The sequence below is a fragment of the Microcebus murinus genome, chromosome 18 (assembly GCF_040939455.1).
Source record: "Microcebus murinus isolate Inina chromosome 18, M.murinus_Inina_mat1.0, whole genome shotgun sequence".
Lineage (NCBI taxonomy): Eukaryota > Metazoa > Chordata > Mammalia > Primates > Cheirogaleidae > Microcebus > Microcebus murinus.
Window position 1 is genome coordinate 31,637,064 of NC_134121.1, and position 25,220 is coordinate 31,662,283.

The 25,220-nt window shown below is 35.9% G+C and overlaps 1 protein-coding gene across 4 annotated transcripts in view; it reads right to left on the reverse strand.

Moving 5' to 3' along the window:
* Nucleotides 1-343: 343 nt before the first annotated feature.
* The window catches only part of RAD51C (RAD51 paralog C), a 29,818-nt gene continuing 4,941 nt past the window's right edge, over nt 344-25,220 (reverse strand). Inside the window, exons 4-10 of one of the 4 annotated variants that reach the window (XR_001154736.3) lie at nt 23,666-23,799; nt 14,588-14,719; nt 9,389-9,455; nt 8,621-8,681; nt 6,864-6,991; nt 1,798-1,858; nt 796-810 (exon numbers count right to left, since the gene is read on the reverse strand). Coding sequence is in view for 3 of the 4 variants with exons in the window: in XM_012766988.2 (XP_012622442.2) it covers nt 706-810; nt 1,798-1,858; nt 8,621-8,681; nt 9,389-9,455; nt 14,588-14,719; nt 23,666-23,799 (560 nt within the window). In the remaining variant the exon portion in view is untranslated. Of the gene's footprint in view, nt 811-1,797; nt 1,859-2,749; nt 2,987-6,863; nt 6,992-8,620; nt 8,682-9,388; nt 9,456-14,587; nt 14,720-23,665; nt 23,800-25,220 lie in introns of those variants that run through there. The other 3 variants (XM_012766988.2, XM_075994425.1, XM_075994424.1) reach the window with 3 other exon arrangements.

The window sequence follows — 25,220 nt, forward strand, 5'->3', positions numbered from 1 at the left end:
AGAATTCCAGAATGGATCATACCTTGTCTCAAAATGTAAAAATAAATAATTGTAAGCTTAACAACCTGACTATCCTGGAAGATATATGTTCCAAACAATTTTCAGATGAGATAACAGCTCCAAAGTCCTCCTCTTAACATTATAAAATAACATAAAAAACTAAACAAATGGCTTAGATTTTAGGATTGAAGTCCCTAAAATCAGTTTCATCATCTGAAATTTGTATACTACCCATAAAACTGAACATAATGATATGCTGATCGATGGTCCTGGCTTCTCTTTATAATAATAAAAATAGGTCATTTTTAAGAATTATCAGTTATATTTAAAAAGGAGAACACAATAAGAATATGAAAAAATCTTTACTTCCTGGGATTTTCTAGGCAATTGGCAAAGAAAGGGGGAAAAAACAATCTAAATGGTAAATTCAGACCGGCCATATAACATCAACATCCCACATTTATGAAATATAATACCTACATCTTATCTACTGGAATGTTAATTGAACAGGGCAAAATATAATTGTAGAACATTACTTTAGAAAAACTTTTTCAGAGAATCATATTCCTTAAGTATTTTTCCCATTCACTTCATATAATCCCGACTCAGTCATGCCAAAGTGTGTGTTTATATTTTAAAGTAATGAGTCTATTACTTGATTTCACAGCATCAACATATTTGTATACTTTGAGATTAGTTTTTGGATTATTGTTCTTCCTCTGGTTCTCGTGACCGTTTCCGGGAATTTAATGAAACTTCTGTTTCCAATGAACATGCAGGAGCAACAACAGCATCTCTGAATCCCTGAGGCTGCAAGACAAAACACACACACACACACACACACACACACACACACACACACACACACACACACACACACACACACACTTTAAGAACATTTAAAATAAAGATTAGTTTCCCAAATATTTTTAAGTAACTGATAAGAAAGATACTTTGTTCTCGAGATAGAATTTATCAAACTCTGTGAATGAACAGTGGATAGGTGTCCAAGCCAGGGCTGTATTAGAGTATTTTATATATATATCTTTATTTACACATATCTATATACACACAGAGAAATAACATTGCATTGTAAAAATGTTCCCTAAAGAACCTAATAAGCTTTATGGTGGCTCTGTTGGAAGAGGTGAAAGGAGGTAACATGTGCACTTTATAAATTTATTTTCCCAATTAAATACTCTAAAATAAAATTTTCCCACTAAGATATTTCAAATGCACCTGGGCATGCAAAGACTAAGTGGATAATTCTTTCAGAATTTCTTTTCATTTCTGTTTTTGTACTTACAAAAATGAGATGCCAAGAATATACTTGGCTCATCACTATTGATAAATATGCATATTTCAGCCAAAAATGTGTGTTCTATGATGTAAATTCACAGGAAAACTAACATTTTAAAGTAGACTATATTTGGTGACTACGATAGATCTATAAAATCTATGGCTAAAATGAGTAATGTTAGTATTTTTTCTTTTCTGGAAATCTTCAACAACTTTCACTTTAAAAATCTTTAATATCCTGACATTACATATGGCATGGAACACACTACCCAAAAATAAGTATTTCCTCTGCTTTTAAGAATAAATTTCAGTCCAATTGTGACTACAGTATTCTGTCCGTATATACTACTATTTTGGGGACAATGTTCTAAGCATCAAAAGCTATCCTCAAATATGCTTGCTGCCTACAGAAGTTAACAGAAGCAATTTGTAAGTGATCTCTTCAGATAATTACTGCCCACCAACACCAAAACCCCACTCTAATCAAATAATACTGACTGTAATTTGAAACAGTACTGTGGACTCCTTCTGGCTTGGTGATTTGTATAATGTTGCCAACCTGCTTAAAGAAAAAGAATATATAAAAACACACAATCTTAATTAATTAGTTCAGGTGACTAAATTCCTAATTTACAGTTTTTTTACTATAATTTTGTTTTCTAAGGACACATAAAAGAGAGAAATATCAAAAATATCTATTATATGTATGCATGTAATAATTATTAAATACATATTACATAGTTGTTTACATAAGTGAACTTTTTAAAAAATCCAATCACTAATACAAATAAATTATTTTATATATATATGATGAGATACTACTTATGTTAAAAACAAATGGTAGAAGAAAATATTTAGATAGAAAAGTATTAATATATTAATTGTTATACTGTATGATCCATTTATATGTATACATGTATACATGTATTAAAAAATTGCTAGACTACAAAAAGTTAATTGTTTTCACAAGGTAAAGTTTATCTATATTTCCAAAACTTTCTGCAGTAATCAAGTATATTTTGTGTTATTATAGAAGAATTAAGACAACTTCTTGGAATATAAATGAGGAACACATACTATATTATACCAATACAAGTAAGCTAGGAAGACACATTATTTTAAAATAATTATATACCAAAAAATCGCTATCATGATAGAACAAAGTTTGTTTAGGTAGAATTTTATTATTATTATACAAAGTAAATAATATAACACTGAAAGATAAAAGTAGTTGAGAAATAAAATTCTAAACTCTTAACTACATTCAAATACTGTAAGAGCAACAAATATAAACAAAAACCTTTAGAGTATCTTTTAAAATTACTTTAAAACTACCCATGTCAAATTCTGACTAAAAAAAAAAAAAAAAAAAAAAAAATAAAAAAAAAAATAAAAAAAAAAAAAAATAAAATTACTTTAAAACTGATCCTGTAATTTATTTACAATAGCCAAAAGGTAGAATCAACCCAAGTATCCAAGGACAGATGAATAAATAAAATGTGGTATATACATACAATAGAATATTATTCAAATTTAAAGAGGAAGAAAATTTTGACACATGCTACCACTTGGGTGAACCTTGAAGATATTATGCTAAGTGAAATAAGCCAGTCACAATAGGATAAATACTGTATGATTCCAATTATATGAGGTATCTAAAAAAAAGTAGAATGGTGGTTGCCAGGAGCTGAGGGGAAAGGAGAACCAGGAGTCAGCATTTATTGGGGAAAGAGTTTCAGCAGAATATGAAAAAGTTCTGAAAATGGACAGTGGTGATGGTTGCAAAATTTGAATATACTTAGAAGTCAATGAACTGCACACTTAAAAGTGGTTAAACTGGTAAATTTTATGTTATATACATTTTACCACAAGTTTTAAAAACGGATACAACTATACAAAATGCAGATTCTAACTTAGAGAAAAAAATTATATACTCAGGGCTATATGGGTCATTCATTTACAAGTAATATAATGTTGATTTGTTTTCAAAGACAATTCATAGGCCGGGCGCTGTGGCTCACGCCTGTAATCCTAGCTCTTGGGAGGCCGAGGCGGGCGGATTGCTCAAGGTCAGGAGTTCGAAACCAGCCTGAGCAAGAGCGAGACCCCGTCTCTACTATAAATAGAAAGAAATTAATTGGCCAACTGATATATATATAAAAAATTAGCCGGGCATGGTGGCGCATGCCTGTAGTCCCAGCTACGCGGGAGGCTGAGGCAGAAGGATCACTCGAGCCCAGGAGTTTGAGGTTGCTGTGAGCTAGGCTGACGCCACGGCACTCACTCTAGCCTGGGCAACAAAGCGAGACTCTGTCTCAAAAAAAAAAAAAAAAAAAAAAAAAAAAAAAAAAAAAGACAATTCATAAGGGACATTTTGGTTATGATTTGTTACTCTCTTAATTTTGAAACTGCCCCTCTCCTCAGGCAAAATTTAAAAGAAAAGCAATCAGAAACCATGGTCCATTAGCTTACTGTTCTAGGTGTGTACTTCCAGGATGAAAAGAGCAGAATCCAAAATGTCATATATTCTATAACTGCAACTTTATGCATAAATAAAATCGCTGCCAAGTAATATGTAATCAGAATAGCTGTGTTGATTGGGATTATAAATTTTTGCAATGCTTTGGGATTGATATTCTATCTTTAGTGCAAAAATATAGCAGAAAAATAGAGGAAAAGTATATTTTAACCAGCCTTATTAGAAAAATCACTGTTTGGCTGGGCGCAGTGGCTCACGCCTGTAATCCTAGCACTCTGAGAGGGCAAAGCGGGCGGATTGCTCGAGGTCAGGAGTTCCAATCCAGCCTGAGCAAGAGCGAGACACTGTCTCTACTATAAATAGAAAGAAATTAATTGGCCAACTAATATATATAGAAAAAATTAGCCAGGCATGGTGGCACATGCCTGTAATCCCAGCCACTCGGGAGGCTGAGGCAGTAGGATCACTTGAGCCCAGGAGTTTGAGGTTGCTGTGAGCTAGGCTGATGCCATGGCACTCACTCTAACCTGGGCAACAGAGTGAGACTCTGTCTCAAAAAACAAAAACAAAAAAAAAAAGAAAAAAGAAAAATCACTATTTGATTCAATAAAACAAAAATTTGCTAACCTGAAAAATTAGTATCTAAATCACCTCATATTAACAGTATATTGAAAAAGGTACCCAGTGCATTTAATTTTTCTGAGGAAATTATTAAAAAGTATTGAGCTTTTAAGATGCATTTGTACCTTTATTAAAGAATCCTAAAGTCAAAAGGGCACTAATTATTCAAGCTGAAAACTGTTCTCAAATTTCTAACTAAAACCACATTTTTGTATGTCATGTCTGTATCTCATATCTTTTTAAACAAGAAACTAAACCAAAGAATCACTTGGCTCTTGGCCCTAGCTGAGATGAACCTTAACATATGGCTGAACTACATCGTTTGGGTCAGGAAGAAACAAGACAGAAGCACAATTTGTGCTCTAAAACTGAGCACACATATGAAACAGTGTGGGGGTGTTGATATATTACTCCACTCTACCATCAGATCTTCTTGGCAAAGAGTAGTGTAATTCTGAACAATCTTGGCTTCATATTATCATGAATATGCAAATTGGAGGAAAACCCACATAATATAAGGACATAGACAAAATTACTTCTTTTAATAACTGTTGGAATGTTATTCCACCATTAGTCAAAGGGTAAAGATCAGGTGTTATCGGTGAAGGATGGGGCTGAGCATGAGATGGCATACCTAAGTTCAATTTCCAATATAAAGTTGGCTATTTAAATAAGGTTTTAGTTTTTGTACCCAGATGAAAAGTGTTCCTTTTTTTTTTTGAGACAAGAGTCTCACTCTGTTGCCTGGGCTAGAGTGCCATGGCATCAGCCTAGCTCACAGCAACCTCAAAGTCCTGGGCTCAAGCAATATTTCTGCCTCACCCTCTGAGGCACATACCTGTAAATGGGACTACAAGCATGCGCCACCATGCCCGGCTAATTTTTTCTATATATTTTTAGTTGGCCAATTAATTTCTTTCTATTTTTAGTAGAGCTGGGGTCTCACTCTTGCTCAGGCTGGTTTCAAACTCCTGACCTTGAGCGATCCTCCCGCCTCGGCCTCCCAGAGTGCTAGGATTACAGGCCTGAGCCACCACACCCAGAAAAAGTGTTCCTTTTTATAATTATTTTTCCTTGGCATGAATTTCTACTTCCATACATTCAAGATAAACTAAATTTTATTTTATTTTTTTAGAGACAGGGCTGTCACCCAGCCTGGAGTGCAGTGGTACAATCCTATCTCACTGCAGCCACAAATTCCTTGGGTTCTGAGGATCCTCCTGCCTCAGCATTCCAAGTATCAGGGACCACAGGTATGTGTCACCATGCCCAGCTAATTTTTCATATTTTTTTTTAGAGATGGGGGTCTTATTACATTGCCCTGGCTGGTCTAAAACTCCTAGCCTTAAGTAATCCTCCCACTTTAGCCTGCCAAATTGCTGGGATTATAGGCATGAGCCACCACACTCGGCGCAAGATAAACTAAATTTTAAAAAGTATATAAGATTTCATACAACTTTAATGACATAAAGATACATGCTTTTAATGAAGATCAAAAGAATTTTAATTTTATTAAATGAGGTCAACTTAAGTATGCATATTACTTATCATATATCCACAGCCTGAAAAAAGTTTGGAGAAAAAGGATATCTGAAAAGAAGAGCAAGAGCTGCATATTCAGATGTACTGGGAATCAATGCAATATTATAATTACCTTCTAGAAACTGTTATTATAGGCGAAAAGGAATGAACTCTATTATAGAGTCGGCTATAAAATGTGGCTTATCTATTTCACAGAGTTATTTGAAAAATAAAATAATACTTACTTATACACAGTGCTTTGCAAAATAAAGGACAGTTAATTAAAATTCTATAAATGATAGCTATTATTTACTACTAATTTAGTCAATTAACCTTTTTGGGTCTTGGTTTCTCGCTTTTAATGATAACAGGTAAAGATTCTTCAAAGAATTATTGAAAGGATTATTTTAAATGTCATATATAAAGTGCCTATAAAATACCTAACATAAGCAAGCACGCACACAAATGATAGTATGAGATAATAGGAAAAATTTAAAAATCTATCTAAATTCAATGTCACTATTCTACATCATTCTCTAATTTCTTGGGAAGGATTCATAGTAAGCTGAATTCATACAATGGTTAACGCTTTTTCTGACCTGTGTTAATTTTTAGATACATAAGGCAAATTTTCCTTCTGATGAGTTCATAAAAAGATGGAATATCTTGCTCTACCCCTATTATTTTTCTTTCTTCTTAAATATATTCTATTAGTGAATATCTAATTTTAATCTAGAGAAGACTACTACTGTATACTAGCTCAGGGTGAATGCCTAAGAAAATTTAAATGGTGGAATGTGGCTCATGCCTATAATCCCAGCACTTTGGGAGGCTGAGGCATGAGGATCCCTTGAAGCCAGGAGTTCCAGACCAGCCTGAGCAACATAGTGAAACCACATCTCCATAAAAAATTTAAATATTACCTGGGTGTGGTGATACACACCTGTAATCAATCTCAGTTACTGGTGAGACTGAGGTGGGAAAATCGCTTAAGCCCAAGAGTTTGAAGTTGCAATGAACTATGACTGTGCAATTGCACTCCAGCTTGGGTGACAGAGCGAGACCCTGTTCCTAAAAAAGAAAAAAAAGGTGGAGTACATGTTACAGAACAAGCTAAGCTAAATCTGGGAAAGTATAAGCAATATGTTGAAAAGACTCTCAGCTGGAAAACTGTTGCTAAGTCTTTACAAAAAGGTTTGCTGCTGAGAAAAGAACTCCTTTTGTGAATCTAGTATATAGTGACTTATTTACAAAATTAGGAGGTAGTTCATTATAAAGCACTATGTATTAGAAAAAAAATCTTACCTGAGCTCTTTGGAAATACCATCTTTAAAGGAGACACAAAATACATGAGCAGTTGCAGAAGATGTATGCATAAGTGACACTGATTCTGCTATGAGCTTAGGGTCAGTAAAACCTAACTTGGTCAGGAATGATTTTTTCAGTTTATAGAAGAACAAAAAAATACATATTAAAAAATAGACAAGGCCGGGTGCAGTGGCTCACACCTGTAATCCTAGCACTCTGGAGGCCAAGGCAGGAGGATTGCTCAAGGTCAGGAGTTCAAAACCAGCCTGAGCAAGAGCGAGACCTTTTCTTTACTATAAATAAAAAGAAATTAATTGGCCAACTAATATATATAGAAAAAATTAGCCAGGCATGGTGGCACATGCCTGTAGTCCCAGCTACTCGGGAGGCTGAGGCAGCAGGATTGCTTGAGCCCAGGAGTTTGAGGTTGCTGTGAGCTAGGCTGACGCCACGGCACTCACTCTAGCCTGGGCAACAAAGTGAGACTCTGTCTCAAAAAAAAAAAAAAAAAAATAGACAATATCACTGTAGTCAGTATATATATATCACTGTAGTGATCTATATACACTGACAATATCACTGTAGTCAGCCCAATATATATTTATGTAACCCTTTACTCCATCTTTGCCCATATGCTGTCTCAATTTCCTCCAAACCAAGTTCTCTAGGTTATGCCAATTAATCACAAAGCAGAGAGGCTGGTATGAATCTGACATTTCTAGAAGTGTAGAATAAAAGACTTCACAGCTTTCAATGGCCTATTTTAAAGAAAATAAAAGCTGGTTTGTTCAGTTGCTCAGCAGCTTTAAAAACAAACACAAAGGTTTCATGCTGCCATACTTTTATTTTAAAGAATAATATAATACTTGTGAAAGGCAGGTAAGTAAGTAACTGGATAACAAAAGCAGAATAGGAAAATACAAAGGAAAAAATAACAATTTCAGACAAGAAACATACTAAACAACTAAGAAAAACTGTCCTATTTTCCACATAAATTAGAGTCTTAAAGCTAACCCCAAAGTTTTCCTTTTGTCCTGATTTTATTTTTTTCAATCCCTTGCAGGAACACAGAGTACCCACCACATCCTTTTACATGGCTAACAAATAATTTCAAAGAGCTTTAGAAGGTGGCATTCTTTGGCCACCTACTCATTTCAGGTGCATGCACCCAGTCATTTAAATATTCCAAAGAATTTCTTATGTAGCTAAATGTGCAGTATAACAACATGTTTCTATGTTTGCTCTAGGTGATGTAAGACAAGGCAACAAAAGCATTAGTTCATGGGTCACTGTAGATCTCATCCACAGGTTAGAGACTAACTCTAAGAAACTAGTAAGTGTTAAGTGTAATTAAGCCAATATTTAGAATTATTAACTGCCTTCTATACAAACCTTTGTTTTCGGTCCCAATGAAAGATAAGCCGTATTGTAGCAGCATGTCCCCAACTTTCCCCTGAGAGAAAAGAACATAACAACTATATATTGCCTTACTGACTAGGTTATAAGTTTCTCAGAATGTCTCTTACCAAATCCAGTCTTACTATATTTAACATAACAAAAATATACTTGGTGTCAAAAAACCTGGGAAATGAGTAACATCCTAAGATTGATAGATTTTTACCTATCTAGGGAAATACTGCAAATCATTATCCTCTATTTGCTTTTAGAAAACTTTATAGTTTGAGTCAGTATATTTGTCATTCTTCCGTATCATCAGGCTAACATATTTCTGAACCCCAGAAGAAAAGTAAAAACGTTGACAGAATATTCTTAATGATTTTAGTAGAAATAAATCTTGAAGCATTGTGTCCTATCAAAACTATGACTGAGGTTAGGAACGGTGTCTTAAGTCTATACACTGTAGTGTGATTTGTACATAAATGGATTCACCATTCCTCCTGCCTATGAGCATTCTGAGGGCAAGAATCATCTTATGAATCTTTATATCCCCATACTTGATACAATAGTGTCAGACAGTAGATACTGAATGAATACTCATTAAATAAAGAGTATCTCAGAGCACTGTGCTTGATGCTAAGGTTTGTCAAAGAACAAGACAAATATAGTCTCTGCTTTCATGGAGCTTATAGTACTCAACAAGAATCAAATGATAGAGGTAGAAAAAAATGTGTTTAACTAAAATGTTTATCAATTACCCACCTAATGCAGGAACCAGCAAGGCCTGATTTTTATCAATCTTTGTTGTCATCTGATTGGTTAAAACTACCTATGAAAACAAAATGTGAGAAAATTAGGTTGGTCTCTGAGGCAATGAATTATGAGAAGAGACCTAAAATCATAAAGAAAGTACAATGTAAATAGAAGAATTAGGAAAAAATAAAACCCAGTAGTCAGGTCAAATGAATCCAAACTATGACTATACTAGTCTGCTAGTAATAGCAACAAGTGTTGCTTTACTACTCATGAATAGCCCTCAAAGGTAAAAATATTACCAATTCTCTTGATTAAATAGTGGCCTATAGAAAAATATTCCTTATTTTGAAAGGTAGTAATTTTAAAACTGGAAAAACAAGTGTTTACAGATGACTGAATACAGTACAAGTCAGATTTCTGGCACCTTTTCATCTGAAATTCTCCAGAAACATTTATTTCAAATATTCTTTCAATATAGATCTTCCCTATAAGAGTTACTAGTACAAGCTGACATTGATAAAGAAATTCTAGGCCAGGCGTAGTGGCTCACGCCTGTAATCCTAACACTCTGGGAGGCTGAGGTGGATGGATCGCTCAAGGTCAGGAGTTCGCAACCAGCCTGAGCAAGAGCGTCTCTACTAAAAATAGAAAGAAATTAACTGGCCAACTAAAAAAATAAAATAAATAAATATATGTATATATATATGTGTGTGTGTGTGTGTGTGTGTGTGTGTGTGTGTGTATATATATATATATATATATATATATATAAATAAATAAAAATTAGCCGGGCATGGTGGTGCATGCCTGTAGTCCCAGCTACTTGGGAGGCTGAGGCAGAAGGATTGCTTGAGCCCAGGAGTTTGAGGTTGCTGTGAGCTAGGCTGATGCCAAGGCACTCTAGCCCAGGCAACAAAGTGAGACTCTATCTCAAAAAAAAAGAAATTATATGAAAAGCAGTAAGAAAAGGTGCCTACTCTGAAAGAATCATCAGTTCCATAAGAAAACTGAGAAAGAAAAGGCTGTTTGGCTATTTCCATTACAGTGATAACACCCTAAAATTTCTGTTTAGCCACAAAGGAGAAATCTGTCATTCATTTAGATCTCAACTAGATACCAACTGGATGACATGACTTCTAGTTCCTCTCCCCTTAAGTGCCATAGTGCTTACCCCATTTGTTATCTCACACCAGGCACCTTAGAACAAGCTAAGCAGGAATCTAAATTGGTAATTAACTGAAATATATAACTAACTGGCATCCCCAACATGCTGAGTAAAACCCTTTACTGTACATATTACCAAGTGGTTAAGCTCTAGCAACTGGGACATTTACTTATGCTCACATTTTTTGTTTAGAGGTGCCGTTATCCAATTCTATAGCCATTAGCCATATGTAACTTTTTAAGGTGAAATTAAAACTAGAAATTCAGTTCCTCAGTAGCATTCAGTTCCTCAGTAGCCATATTTCAAGTACTCAATAGCTATGCTCGGTACTAGACTGCACATTTTCATCTTTCCACAAGTTCTACTGGGCAATGCTGGTTTAGAAAGAGCATTTAATTTATCCATTATATACCTTCAAGAAAATGTAAATAGAAGTACTGGTTTACCAGCTGTTGAACATCTCAAATTTAGATTACTTTATTTTTCCAAGGGATTGACCTTTGATAAATTTTGCTTTATTAGCAAATATGTGTAAAGTAATTATACTACTTCTGCAAAAATGTCGGGCTCCATAATACAAATGAAAATTACTGTGACTGCTCCAAGCTTCTAAAGAATAGTAAAATAGTAAAGTAACAATCACTTTGAAATTATAAACTTCAGTGTTTTAAAAATACTTCTGCTATTCAAATATCCTCCAACTGATGAACAAATAAAACAAAATGGGGTATATCCATAAAATGCAAAATTATTCTGCTATAAAAAGGAAATCAATGCTACAATATGGATATTGGATATGGATATATGTACAATATAGAGCTTGAAAATATTATGCTCAGTGAAAGAAGTCAGACATAAAAGGCCACATATTGTATGATATGGCCACATATTATATTATATAAAATGTCCAGAATAGACAAATTTACAGAGACAGAAAGTAGATTAGTGGTTGTTAAGGACTAAGGGAAGGGCAGAATAGGGAATAACTAAAGGGGAGAATTTTTTTTTTTTAATCTGGAACTATGCTTCCCAGAATTACTTTCCCAGTTCAGTACCAAGTTAGAGTTGATCACAAGAGAGATTTCGATGAGATTTGAAAGGTCAAACTGAAGACGCATACATTTTTTTTTTTTTTTTTTTTGAGACAGAGTCTCACTTTGTTGCCCAGGCTAGAGTGAGTGCCGTGGCGTCAGCCTGGCTCACAGCAACCTCAATCTCCGGGGCTCAGCAATCCTATTGCCTCAGCCTCCCGAGTAGCTGGGACTACAGGCATGCACCACCATGCCCGGCTAATTTTTTGTATATATATTTTTAGTTGGTCAATTAATTTATTTCTATTTTTGGTAGAGACAGGGTCTCTCTCAGGCTGGTTTCGAACTCCTGACCTTGAGCAATCCCCCGCCTCAGCCTCCCAAAGTGCTAGGATTACAGGCGTGAGCCACCACGCCCGGCCTTGAAGACGCATACATTTTTAATATTCTCAAGGTTATTGTGGGGTGGGGTGTCTCTTTTCTGGGGTGATGGAAATGTTCTAAAATTAGACAGTAATGATGGTTGCACAACTCTATGAATATACTAAAAATGATGTAATTATACACTTTAAAAGGGTAAATTTTATGATATGTGGGTCATAGCTCATGAAAGCTATTATAAAAAATGTCTGCAAATAATCCAAGAAGTGCATTTTTTTTTTATTTCGGCATATTATGGGGGTACAGATTTTAAGGTTTCAATAAATGCCCATTTCCCCCCTAGAAGTGCATTTTTTAAAGGACTATCCTCCTATCAATTTGGCAACGATTTAAAAGACTAGTAACAGCCAAAGTTGGTAAAGATATGGGAAAACAAGAATTCCCATTCATTGCTGTAGAACATACTCTAGAACATACTTCCTGAGAGTAATTTGATAATATATAACAAAGTGTTTAAAAATAGATTCCTTTGGCTTAATACTTTCATATTCTAAAGAAATAACTAGACAAATGAACAAATATGCAGATATAAAACTATTAATTTCAGGGTTTTAAATGGCAAAAAACTGGAGTTAATTTTAAACACAATCAATAGGGAGGTGATTAAAAGACTATGCTAACCACACAATGTAATACCATGCAGCTGTTAAGGTAAGGTAGACTTATAAGTAGTTATGGGAAGATGTTCACAATATAGTAAGTGAAAAACAAAAAACTGCTTTGCCTAATAGTGTCCATAAATATGATCTCATTTTCTAAAAAGTATATTTGTATATGTATAGAATATGTTCAGCATAAAGTCTGAAAAAATATTTACACCAAACAATAATCATCTTTGGGTAATAGATAATCACTTACTTTCTATAGTTTTCATTATTTAGAACTTTTTGTTACAACAAGTATACATAACTTATAATTGTAAAATATGTTTATTATCAAAAGTCATATATGCTTCCATACATGCTAGCTAGGAAAAAAATATCAAGCAAAGAAGAATTTATAAAGTTAGGGGGAAAAGTATATCCCTAACCCCATAAAATCCTACCCCTAGAAGTAGCCACTGTTAATGTTTTGGTTCTTTTAGACCTTTTTCTTTATATATGTAAATATAAATGCATACATACAATTTTAATTTTTCTCAAAAGTGGGATTACACTATTTATATTTTAATTTTTTTTTTTTTTTTGAGATAGGGTGTTGCTCTGTTGCCCTAAGGAAGAGTGCTGTGGCATTATCATAGCTCACTACAATCTCAAACTCCTAGGCTCAAGCAATCCTTCCACCTCAGCCTCCCAAGTAGCTGGGACTATAGGTGCATGCCACCACACTCGGCTAATTTTTCTATTTTCTTTGTAGAGACAAGGTCTCGCTATGTTGCTCAGACTGGTCTTGAACTTCAGGCCTCAAGCAATCCTCCCCCCTCGGCCTTGTAAAATATTCTAGGATTACAGTCATGAGCTACCATGCCTGACCACACTAAATATATTTTTTATACAACGTAAATTTTTTCACATAATCTTTTATCTACATATATCTTGTTCCACGTTGGTATGTTTATATTTACATTACTCTTCTTAAATAATGCATACCATTTGATATTATCATTTGGATTACCTTTTTAATCAGAAAAGATGAAGCTAATTTCTTTTAAAACAAAAACCAAAACCTAAGGAACTATGCAACCCATTAGTCTTGAGTGCCCCCTACTGGAGGCATTCATTGACATTAACAGAATGCTAAATTACAATAGCAAGAAATATTAATAATTGAAACATAGGGCGTTATATTTTTCAGCATATGGCAAAAAATCTGGAAGCTCAAAAAAAAGATGTGTGATTTTAAATTTAAATTATTTTATCGGGAGAATTCTTTATTTACTTATGTATTGCAGGTATGTGCTAAGGACCCTAATCAGAGTAAACACAAATCACGTTAAATATTTTGACCTTCTTCCATCTCATTCCTAAACAAGTGTGCATATTTGTGCCAGTGGTGGATGAGGCTGCAGAGTAGGAAGTAATGACAAGTAGCCAGTTCAAAAAAAGTTTTACCTCACTCCTTTGTATCTCTTCACTTCCGAGCCTATATTTACTTCTCTCCTCACATTTCAAATCTAGAAGAATTATTTAGACCTACCTCAAAACATCTAGGTTGTTTACACTATGTAATTTTCTAATCTATCTGAGTCTGTGATTATACACTATGTAATAATCAAGATTCAGAGTAAAAGAAAAACAGAGATGTTGGAAGAGATTACCCAAAAAAGATCCGAGTATATTTAGACAAAGAAAACTGCAATTACCAAACGTAGCATTTCATTATCAAAGTTCATTTTTAAAAATGACATTGCTTATGCTTGTTATTTTATAGGAAAACTGGTATACAACACTTACGACAAGAGTTAATTTTTTATAAAAACCAAGCCAAACCAAAACAAAAGTATACTTAAAATGGCATGTCTGTATTATTTTCTTTTGGCCAGGCAAATTCTATTTTGCTATTTCAAGTTATTAATATTTTATACAGTCTTGATTTTGTTATGAAATTCTCTTCACAAGTAATACTTACAGCTAATTTGTAATTATTTGCAAGGCTGATCATTTGCTGGGCCAGGCCATTTAGTAATCGAGTACGAAGAGATAGGTCATCTAGGTCATGACGAAAAGGAAAAGCAATACCATCCACTATCACCAATCGAACCTAAATACAGAAGAGATAATGATATTAGATTAGTTATGAAAAATAAAATAATAAAAGTGATATCCATTACAGGCTAGGTGCGGTGGCTCACACCTGTAATCCTAGCACTCTGGGAGGCTGAGGCAGGAGGATCGTTCAAGGTCAGGAGTTCGAAATCAGCCTGAGCAAGAGTGAGACCCCAGCTCTACTAAAAACAGAAAGAAATTAATTGGCCAACTAAAAATATATAGAAAAAATTAGCCAGGCATGGTGGCGCATGCCTGTAGTCCCAGCTACTCGGGAGGCTGAGGCAGCAGGATTGCTTGAGCCCAGGAGTTTGAGGTTGCTGTGAGCTAGGCTAATGCCATGGCACTCTAGCCCGGGCAACAAAGTAAGACTCTGTCTCAAACAAACAAACAAACAAACAAACAAAAACCAAAATAAAAACAGATGTTAGGTAACAAAATAAGTCTCAATAAATTTATGAAGATAGAATCATACCAATTATCATCTCTGACTAGAATGGAATGAAATTAGAAAACAACAAAAGAATAAAACCTGAATAATTCACAAATATGTGGAAATTAAGCAACATAATCTTAACCAAAGAGTTAGAAAAATCACAAGGAAAATCAGAAAATGCTTTGAGATGAATGAAAACAAAACCACAACATACCAAAACTTACAGGATGCAGCAAAAGAACTGCTAAATACAGTTATATATTTTTAAAGCACTCTAGCCTGGGCAACAAAGCGAGACTCTGTCTCAAAAAAAAAAAAAAAAAAAAAATTTCAAAATTAATAACCTGGCCGGGCGCTGTGGCTCACGCCTGTAATCCTAGCTCTTGGGAGGCCGAGGCGGGCGGATTGCTCAAGGTCAGGAGTTCAAAACCAGCCTGAGCAAGAGCGAGACCCCGTCTCTACTATAAATAGAAAGAAATTAATTGGCCAACTGATATATATATATAAAAAATTAGCCGGGCATGGTGGCGCATGCCTGTAGTCCCAGCTACCCGGGAGGCTGAGGCAGAAGGATCACTCCAGCCCAGGAGTTTGAGGTTGCTGTGAGCTAGGCTGACGCCACGGCACTCACTCTAGCCTGGGCAACAAAGCGAGACTCTGTCTCAAAAAAAAAAAAAAAAAAAATTAATAACCTAAACTTCTACTTTCAGAACTAGAAAAAGTTCAAACTAAAACCCCCAGAAAACAGAATAAAGGAAATAACAAAGATTACAGCAGAAATATTCAAAATAGATAAGAGAAAAACAATAGAGAAAAATCAATGAAATCAAAAGTTAATTCTTTGAAAACAACAAACCCTTCAGCTAACCTGACAAAGAAAAAGAGCGAAGACTCAAATTACTAAAATCAAGAATGAAAGTGGGGACATTACCACCAACCTTACAGAAATAAAAACAATTAGAAGACAGTGAACATTTGTATGCCAAGAAGTGAGATAACCCAGATGAAATGAACAAATTCCTGTAAACAGACAAACTACCACAATTGACAGAAGAAAGAGAAAATGTGAATAGACCTATAGAAAATAAAGAGATTGAATCAGTAATCAAAAGCCTTCCAAAAAAGAAAAGCCCAGGATTAGATGGCTTCACTGGTGAATTCTATTAAGTATTTAAAGAAGAATTTACACAAAGTCGTCTCAAATTCTTTTTTTTTTTTGAGACAGGGTCTTGCTTTATCACCTAGGCTGGAGAGCTTTATCACCTAGTGGCGCTATCATAGCTTACTGCAGCCTTGAACTCCTGGGCTCAAGCAATCTTCCTGCCTCAACCTCCTGAGTAGCTGGGACTACAGGGATGTGCTACCATGCCTGTCTAATTTTTTTCTATTTTTGGTAGAGACAGGGTCTCACTCTTGCTCAGGCTGGTCTTGAACTGAGCTCAAATGATCCACCTGCCTCAGCCTCCCAAAGTGCTAGGATTACAGTTGTGAGCCACCACTCCCGCCCATTCTCAAACTCTTCTAAACTCATTCTATGAGGCCAGTATAATACTGATACCAAAGCAAGACAAAGACATCACTAGGGAAGAAAACTACAGACCAATATTCCTTATAAATACAGATGCAAAAATCCTCAACAAAATACTAGCAAATCAAATCCTGCAGCATATTAAAAAGATTACACAACATGATCAAGTGGGATTTATCTCAGGAATGCAAAGGTAACTCAACATATGAAAATCAAAAAGTGCAACATACCACATTAATAGCACACCACACCACACAAAAAAGCCACATGATCATTTCAATGAATACAGCAAAAGCATTTGACAAAATCCAATACCTTTTATGATAAAAACACTCAACTAGAAATAGAAGATTGCCCCCTCAACTTGATAAAAGACATCTATGAAAAGCAACTGCTAATGTCAGCAAGGCGATTCTTGTAATTCACTGTAATTATAGTTTATAAAGCTACCACCAATACTGAATTAGTGAATATTGAACCATTGCTCCTAGGAAAAACACAGGGTTAGGTGTCTGTGAGCCTCTGGTCACATATTTTCATCAACTGATCAATACATAACCTTATTTTATGTGTTTCTGTTTAAAGATAGTTATTATATATTGTTGATTTGTTAACACTGAACTTATGGCAACATCACAATAACTCATGCATGAACAAGGCTTATCTAACATATATATTTTCTCCATAAGGCACATAACAGCCTTCTTGTGCTTAGGAACACTAGCCAACACACTTCAGTACTACACTTTCTGGCCATTTTAAATAGTGAAATCCCCATTAAAAAAAATCCCCAAAATGCAAAAATAGGGCATTCTATAGACCATGAAAGAGATAGTATTTTATAGTACGAGAATGGAAACAAGGCAGAACATGACTTTTTTCAACCACAGCTGGGAATGTGTGCTTAGGGTGACTCCATTTTTCACCACTCTACACCTGTCCACTACTGTAAACTGTGCACTACCTAATCCAAATCAAAATGCCCTCAAGGTTGCAAATGACTGATACTCATTTAAAGGATCAACTGAAACTGCAGACCTCCATGCTACAACCAAATATTCAAATGCTCTCCAACAAAAAGCAGACAGGACAGTCATTAAAAGGTTAGCTAACTTTAAAATTAACAAAGAGTTTTCATATTTTGAAATTAAGTACATAGTAGTTAGATTTTCACAAAATAATGTATATTTTTAAGCAGATTTAACTGAAGTTTCTTAAATGCAGCCTTCAAACATGAAAAGATTCCCCACCCCTATAGTATACTATAGTTGTTTCCATTATTTTAGCATGTATTCCTACCTATGAAAAAAAAGTTAATTGTAAAACAGCCTCAGGTCCTGCAAGTATTCCAAAAGACACCATTGTTAATTTAGGAGATGATAGTTTACTGCCTCTGAAGACCTTGCAGTGGGACAAAAATGTAGAGGTAGAAGACAATAACATTGATGATCTTGATCCTGTGTAAGCCTAGGTTAATGTGTACGTTTGTGTCTTAGCCTTTAACAAAGAAGTTTAAAAAGTAAAAAAAAAAAATAAAAACAGAAAAATGCTTATAAAATAAGGATATAAAGAAAATATTTGGTATAGCTGTACAAAGTGTTTGTGTTTTAAGCTACGTATTACTTCAAAAGAGTCAAAAAGTTTTAAAAATTAAGTTTATATAAAGTAAAAAAGTTACAGTAAGCTAAGATGAATTTATTCTTGAAGAAGAAAAAATATTTTTTTCTTAGTGACAGGGTCTTTCTATGTTGCCCAGGCGGGAGGCTGGCCTCAAACTCCTGGGCTCAAGGGCTGAACACCTACTCCCAAGTAGCTGGGACTCCAGGTGTGTGTTACCACTCATCTAGAAAGAAAAAATTGTTTTATAAATTTCGTGTAGCCTAAGTGTACAATGTTTATAAAATCTACAATAGCATATAGTAATGTCCTAGGTCTTCACATTCACTCACCACTCACTGAGAGCAACTTTCAGTCCTGCCAGCTCCATGCATAATAAGTACCCTATACAGGTATTACATTTTTAATCTTTTATACCATATTTTTACTGTACTTTTTCTATGTTTAGATACACAAATACCTACTGTCTTCCCGTTGCCTATAGTATTCAGTATAGTAATATGCTGTGCACATGTAGAACTTAGGAAGAATAGGCTATAGCATACAGTCTACGTATATAAAAGGCTAGACCATCATGGTTTGTGTAAGTATATTCTAAGTTTACACAATGAAATTACCTAATGACACAAACAAATTCAGCAAAGCTGTGGTATATAAGATCAACATACAAAAATTGCTTGTATTTTTTTCTTTTGGTTTTTTTTTTTAGAAACAAGGTCTTGCTCTGTCACTCAGGCTAGAGCGCACGATCATAGCTCAACTCTCACCATAGCCTCGAACTTCTGGGCTCAAGAGATCCTCCCGCCTTAGCCTCCCATGTAGCTAGGAGTACAGACATGCACCATCATGCCTGGCCAATTTTTCTAATTTTTGTAGAGATGGGGTCTTGCTCTTGCTCAGGCCAGTCTTGAACTCCTAGCCTCAAGCAATCCTCCCACCCCAGCCTCCCGAGTAGCTAGGATTATAGGTGTGCTTAGCTCAATTCTAAAAATACTTAGAATATAAACTATGGGAGCCTTAGTATAGGAGTTAATGAAGCAAATTTCTCCAAGTTCTTACTTTCTATTTTCACAAAAGAGGTTGTCAGAAAATGAATCTACATCTCCAAGGGATCTTTTTTTCTAAACTATGCACATCCATGATACTACTTTGCAACTGAATGGGTCCAGAATATGCCACTGTGGCAATAAAAACTATTTTTGAGGTGAGGGTATTTGAGTTCCAGAAATTCCTTATCTACCAAAAGGCAGAATGTCCCAAAAGAACTCAATGGTTATAAATCCCCTGTCAGAGAGAAGTCTGAGACACACCCAAACAGACATTATCATACAACTATATCTCCTATATATTCTCCTAAGGGACCATTCATTTCTCTTCCCCAAAACTCATTTGTTTTCCCATAAATATCCTTTCCTTCCCTCTCCCTTTTTAAGAAGTCATTTGTTTTCCCTTAAGTGCCCTTGTCTCAATACCCTTTCACCTATGGAGACAGTATATAAACTCTAAATTCTAACTGTCCCTTTGAGTCTCATTTCTTTCTGAGCTCTCATACTTATGTGTTATTAAATCTGTTTTATTCTCTTGCTAATCTGTCTTTTGTCAATTTAATTTGCATCCTCCGCCTAAACCTAAGAGGGTAGAGGAAAACTTTTTCCTCCCCAAAAGAACCTTAGTTCAGGGCCTGACACGGTGGCTCACGCCTGTAATCCTAGCACTTTGGGAGGCCAAGGTGGGCGGATTGCTTGAGGTCAGGAGTTCAAAACCAGCCTGAGCAAGAGCAAGACCCCATCTCTACTATAAATAGAAAGAAATTAATTGGCCACCTAATAGCTGGGCATGATGGCACATGCCTGTAGTCCCAGCTACTCGGGAGTCTGAGGCAGCAGGATCGCTTGAGCCCAGGAGTTTGAGGTTGCTGTGAGCTAGGCTAGCACCATGGCACTCTAGCCCAGGCAACAAAGTGAGACTCTGTCTCAAAGAAAAGAGAAAAACTCTGCTTAAGTTTAAAGGGCTTCTCAATCTTTTAAGGCAATTCTAATATATACCACCCATCGCCAAAAACTCCTGCTGTTTATCCTTTCTTATTAAAGCTAAGTATGTAAGGGAATCTAAGCATCTGAAAGTAAATCAGAAACTCTGGGGGATGGGGCCCAGCCACAGATGTTTTAACAAGCCTTCCAGGGGAAAGGCATGTTGAAAACGTACTGTTTTTTGTTTTTTTTTTTTTTAAAGAGACATGGTCTTGCTATGTTGCCCAGGCTGGACTTGAGCCACTGAGCTCAAGCCATTCTCCTGCTTCAGCCTTCCAAGTAGCTGAACTACAGGCCTACGCCTCGGTGCCCAGCTCAAAAGGCACTATATTTTGAATGGGCAGAAATCTTAGCCCTGAGATAATAGCAAACCTCAAACATAAGAGGGTCAAATTGTAAAGGACCTCAAAGAGTTAAATTCAGCCTGCCCTTCAGCTAAAATAGTAAAGCTGTTCCCTGTAGCAATGGACAAAAAAAAATTTTTTTTTGAGACAGAGTCTCACTTTGTTGCCCAGGCTACAGTGAGTGCCATGGCGTCAGCCCAGCTCACAGCAACCTCAAACTCCTGGACTCAAGCAATCCTCCTGCCTCAGCCTCTCAAGTAGCTGGGACTACAAGGCATGCGCCACCATGCCCAGCTAATTTTTTCTATATATATATTAGTTGGCCAATTAATTTGTTTCTATTTATAGTAGAGACGTGGTCTCGCTCTTGCTCAGGCTGGCTTTGAACTCCTGACCTTGAACAATCCGCCAGCCTCGGCCTCCCAGAGGACAAAAATTCTTAGTTAACCTTTGATTGTTTTAATCGTTTCAAGCTGTGTAATGCATTGTGTAGTTAAAAATTTACCATGATTGCTGAATCTGTAAAAGAATGTATTTTGGTTTGGGCTATGGGCTAATGCTTTCTGCTTCTGTAAACCTGCTTGCCTAAAGATTGTTATCGGGTAGTCCAAGAAGGGTCCCAGACCCTGCAGCTGTGGAAAACATGATATAAGGCTGTACCAACTCTTGTGACTAAAGTCATGTAGCCCCTAACTTGGGCTGGTATAAAACCTCCCTGCTTTTTTGGCTCAGGGCTGCTCCCTGTGCCTGCCTCTCAGCAGTGCAGGGGGTGGTCACTGGCCAGCTAATAAAATAATAAAGACTCACAATTTGGCTCAATTCGGTCTGAAGTGGTCATTTCTCGCTCTCCAGTCTATAACAAAATTAGCACAAGACCTTACAGATTTACTATCAAAAATGAGTTGCAAATGTATAATAATAAGCAAATTGGGTTAAAAAACAAAATGATACAAAACAGAAAGACTCTCCCATCACTTCTTCCTCCAAAAAACCTAAAACGAAAGAAATGGCTTTCAGTAGGTTCGCAACAGAAAGAGCTCCCTATCACTCCCCAACATATGTCAATTTCCTGCAATATCCAAAAACCTATGTTTAGCATTGCTGCCTTAGGGAGAAATAAAACCACTGGAGTGACTATTACTCCATGATAAATGTATTAAAAGAGAATAGTAAAAAAAAAAAAAAAAAAAAAAGAGAATAGTATTGTTAGTTGTGAAAAGAACAGAATAACAGAAGATAATTTTTAGCATCCAGAAATATTAAATGATCAAAGTTTTAAAAACTGTATAGTCAAATTATATTCAATATAAAAAAATGCCCTATCTCATTCATAACTGAAAAAACATAAATCAAAATAACAAAGAAATGGCATTTTGTATGTAGAATACTGGCGAAAATATCCATAGCCTCAGGATGATGCGTAACAGGCATTCTCATACAGTGCCAGCAAGGGTGGAAATTGGTGCAACATTTTTGAAGGGCAGCTTGTATTAAAAAAAATTATTCTAACAAGTGTTAAAACAGTAAGGAAGACTTCATCCAAGACTACTGCAATAGGGCCATCACAGTAGGGGAGAGAGATTGGGTCCAAATCTGCATACAATGGGTATAAGTTTTTAATTATAACAAAGGAGCAGGGGGAGGGGTTCAGGGGATAGAGAATTGCTAAGAGGAAACATCAAGGGTAAGGAAATTCTTATTAAATTGACAACAGGATTCTTGCTAAAGGCAGGCCAAGGACTTATACATCAAAGGTGGGGAATGAGGAATTTGATCAGATAAAAAGAATGATCAGATTGTCAAGCGTGAGAGATTCTCTCTAAACTGACAGAATCGAGTTTCCAAGAACAGGGCTGGGTAGACCAAAGACAGGATGGGGGCCAAATTTAGTCAAGGAGAATTTCTGTCATCAGTAATTTTTTTGAGACAGAGTCTCACTCTGTTACCCTGGCTAGAGTGCCATGGTGTCAGCCTAGCTCACAGCAACCTCAAACTTCTGTGCTCAAGCAATCTTTCTGCCTTAGCCTGGGACTACAGTAGCTGGGACTACAGACATGCGCTACCATGCCAGGCTAATTTTTTCTATATATTTTTAGTTGGCCAATTCATTTCTTTCTATTTTTTAGTAGAGATGGGGTCTCGCTCTTGCTCAGGCTGGTTTCAAACTCCTGACCTTGAGTGATCCTCCCGCCTCAGCCTCCCAGAGTGCTAGGATTACAAGCGTGAGCCACTGCGCCCAGCCATCAGTAATGTTTATGACAAAGATGCACATACCCTTTAAAAGTCAAATTCCAGTACATTTGGAATTGGAACTTATCCCATAAATATATAAATTATGCCAAGATATATAAAGATTACCCCAAACCATTTTTAATAATAACATCTAAAAGTCCACCAATGGGGTACTGGCTAAATAAAAGTACCTACTTAAAATGAAATGATACGCAGCTGAAAAAAGACTGAGGCCTATCCATATGTGCTGACACAGAAAGACATGCAAAATATTTTAGGCCAAATGGAAGGTGCAGAACAAAGTTACAGTATAATCCCATTAACAATGGGATTAACAAATGGGGAGATAGATGCTGCAATATATACAAAATTTTTCTGGAAAGATACACAAGAAACTTTAAATAGTGGTCAACTTTGGACAGAGGCATTAGGAAATAGTCGCAAAAGGGAAATTTTTATTTTTTATCTCATACCTTTCTATGCAAATTTGTTTAATTGGAACTAGTCCACCATTACTAGAGGTGAAACCTCTTCCTATATTATTTCAATTTCTTACGCTGGGCATAAACCATGAATACTTATATAGCAAAATAAATATGAATAAACTGTGGGACAAGGAAGGGGGATATTTCCTGAGTTGGCTTTGACTTTAATTTTATGCTAAACTAAACTAAAAATATATAGTTATTTTTCATACTTATCAAACATCTCCAAAAATACTTGGTTAGTTACATTTCAGTAGTTTGACCCATACCTTTGAGTGTTCTGAAAGGAAATCTGGAAGGAGATAAACTTGTGCCAGTAGCTCTGTGTAGTCATGACAACGAAAATAATAAATATGGGAAAGAATATTTTCAAGAGTGAAATCCTCCAAAGCTTTTTGGTGTTCTGAAACAAAGAACAAAACAATCTTAAAATAATTAATTTCACCTTTTTCATTTAAAGGATATACACATTATGAAAAGCATTTTTTTAAATTCTAGAGAAAATAAGGACTGTACATCCAAAAAATAATATAAAACAAAGCAAACGAAAGCAGTTAATCCAGAAGCCATTTAATTTATAATTAACTGAAAGGACAAGAACCTGAATATAAATTACCTTTTATAAAAGTTGTTTTAAAATCAAAGACTTTATTTATTTATTTATTTATTTATTTTTTGAGACAGAGTCTCGCTTGTTGACCAGGCTAGATTGAGTGCCCGCTTGACCAGGCTAGATTGACCAGCCCAGCCCTCAAACTCCTGGGCTCAAGCAATCCTTCTGCCTCAGCCTCCCGAGTAGCTGGGACTACAGGCATGTGCCACCATGCCCGGCTAATTTTATATATATATTAGTTGGCCAATTAATTTCTTTCTCTTTATAGTAGAGACAGGGTCTTGCTCAGGCTGGTTTCGAACTCCTGACCTCGAGCAATCCGCTCGCCTCAGCCTCCCAGAGTGCTAGGATTACAGGCGTGAGCCACCTCGCCCGGCTAAAAGACTTTATTTCCACATAACATGCACCCAAAAAACCTCCCAAACACTTTTAACAATTCAATTAACACAGTTAAGAAGTCAGTTTTATACTATTCAAAGCTCCCCCGAAAGACAATCAGTTTACCACATTTCCAGATGTGGTTTTCAAAGCTACCTTTGGTTTTAGAAAAATGAGAATGGGAGTCAAAATGTACTGGAATCCACTTAACAACATTTGCTTATATTAAGGTGTTCAACATTAACTTATATCTTGCAAATTGGAATATGATGATTTGAAATCATATACTGAAATACATATGTAGGCTTTTGGGTTTTTTTTGAGACAGAGTCTCACTCTGTTACCCTGTTTAGAGTGCCATGGCATCAGCCTAGCTCACAGCAACCTCAAAATCCTCGGCTCAAGTGATCCTTCTGCCTCAGCCTCCCGAGTAGCTGGGACAACAGGCATGTGCCACCATGCCCAGCTAATTTTTTCTATATATTTTTAGTTGGCCAATTAATTTCTTTCTATTTTTAGTAGAGACGGGGTCTCGCTCTTGCTCAGGCTGGTTTCGAACTCATGACCTTGAGCGATCTGCCTACCTCAGCCTCCCAGAGTGCTAGGATTACAGGCATGAGCCACCGTGCCTGGTCCATATATAGGTTTTGCCCCAAAGCTCTTCCAGTAAGAAGTGAAGACCATAAAAGGGGAAGAAAAGGTCAGGTTAGGCTGTGGCATTCTTTTTCTGTAACAGAGATATAAGAGTTTCACACTAGTATACTGTCAATCATTAAACTTCAAGTTCCAGATGGTCTCTTGCTAAGGTTTCATATGAGCACAAATCCAACTTA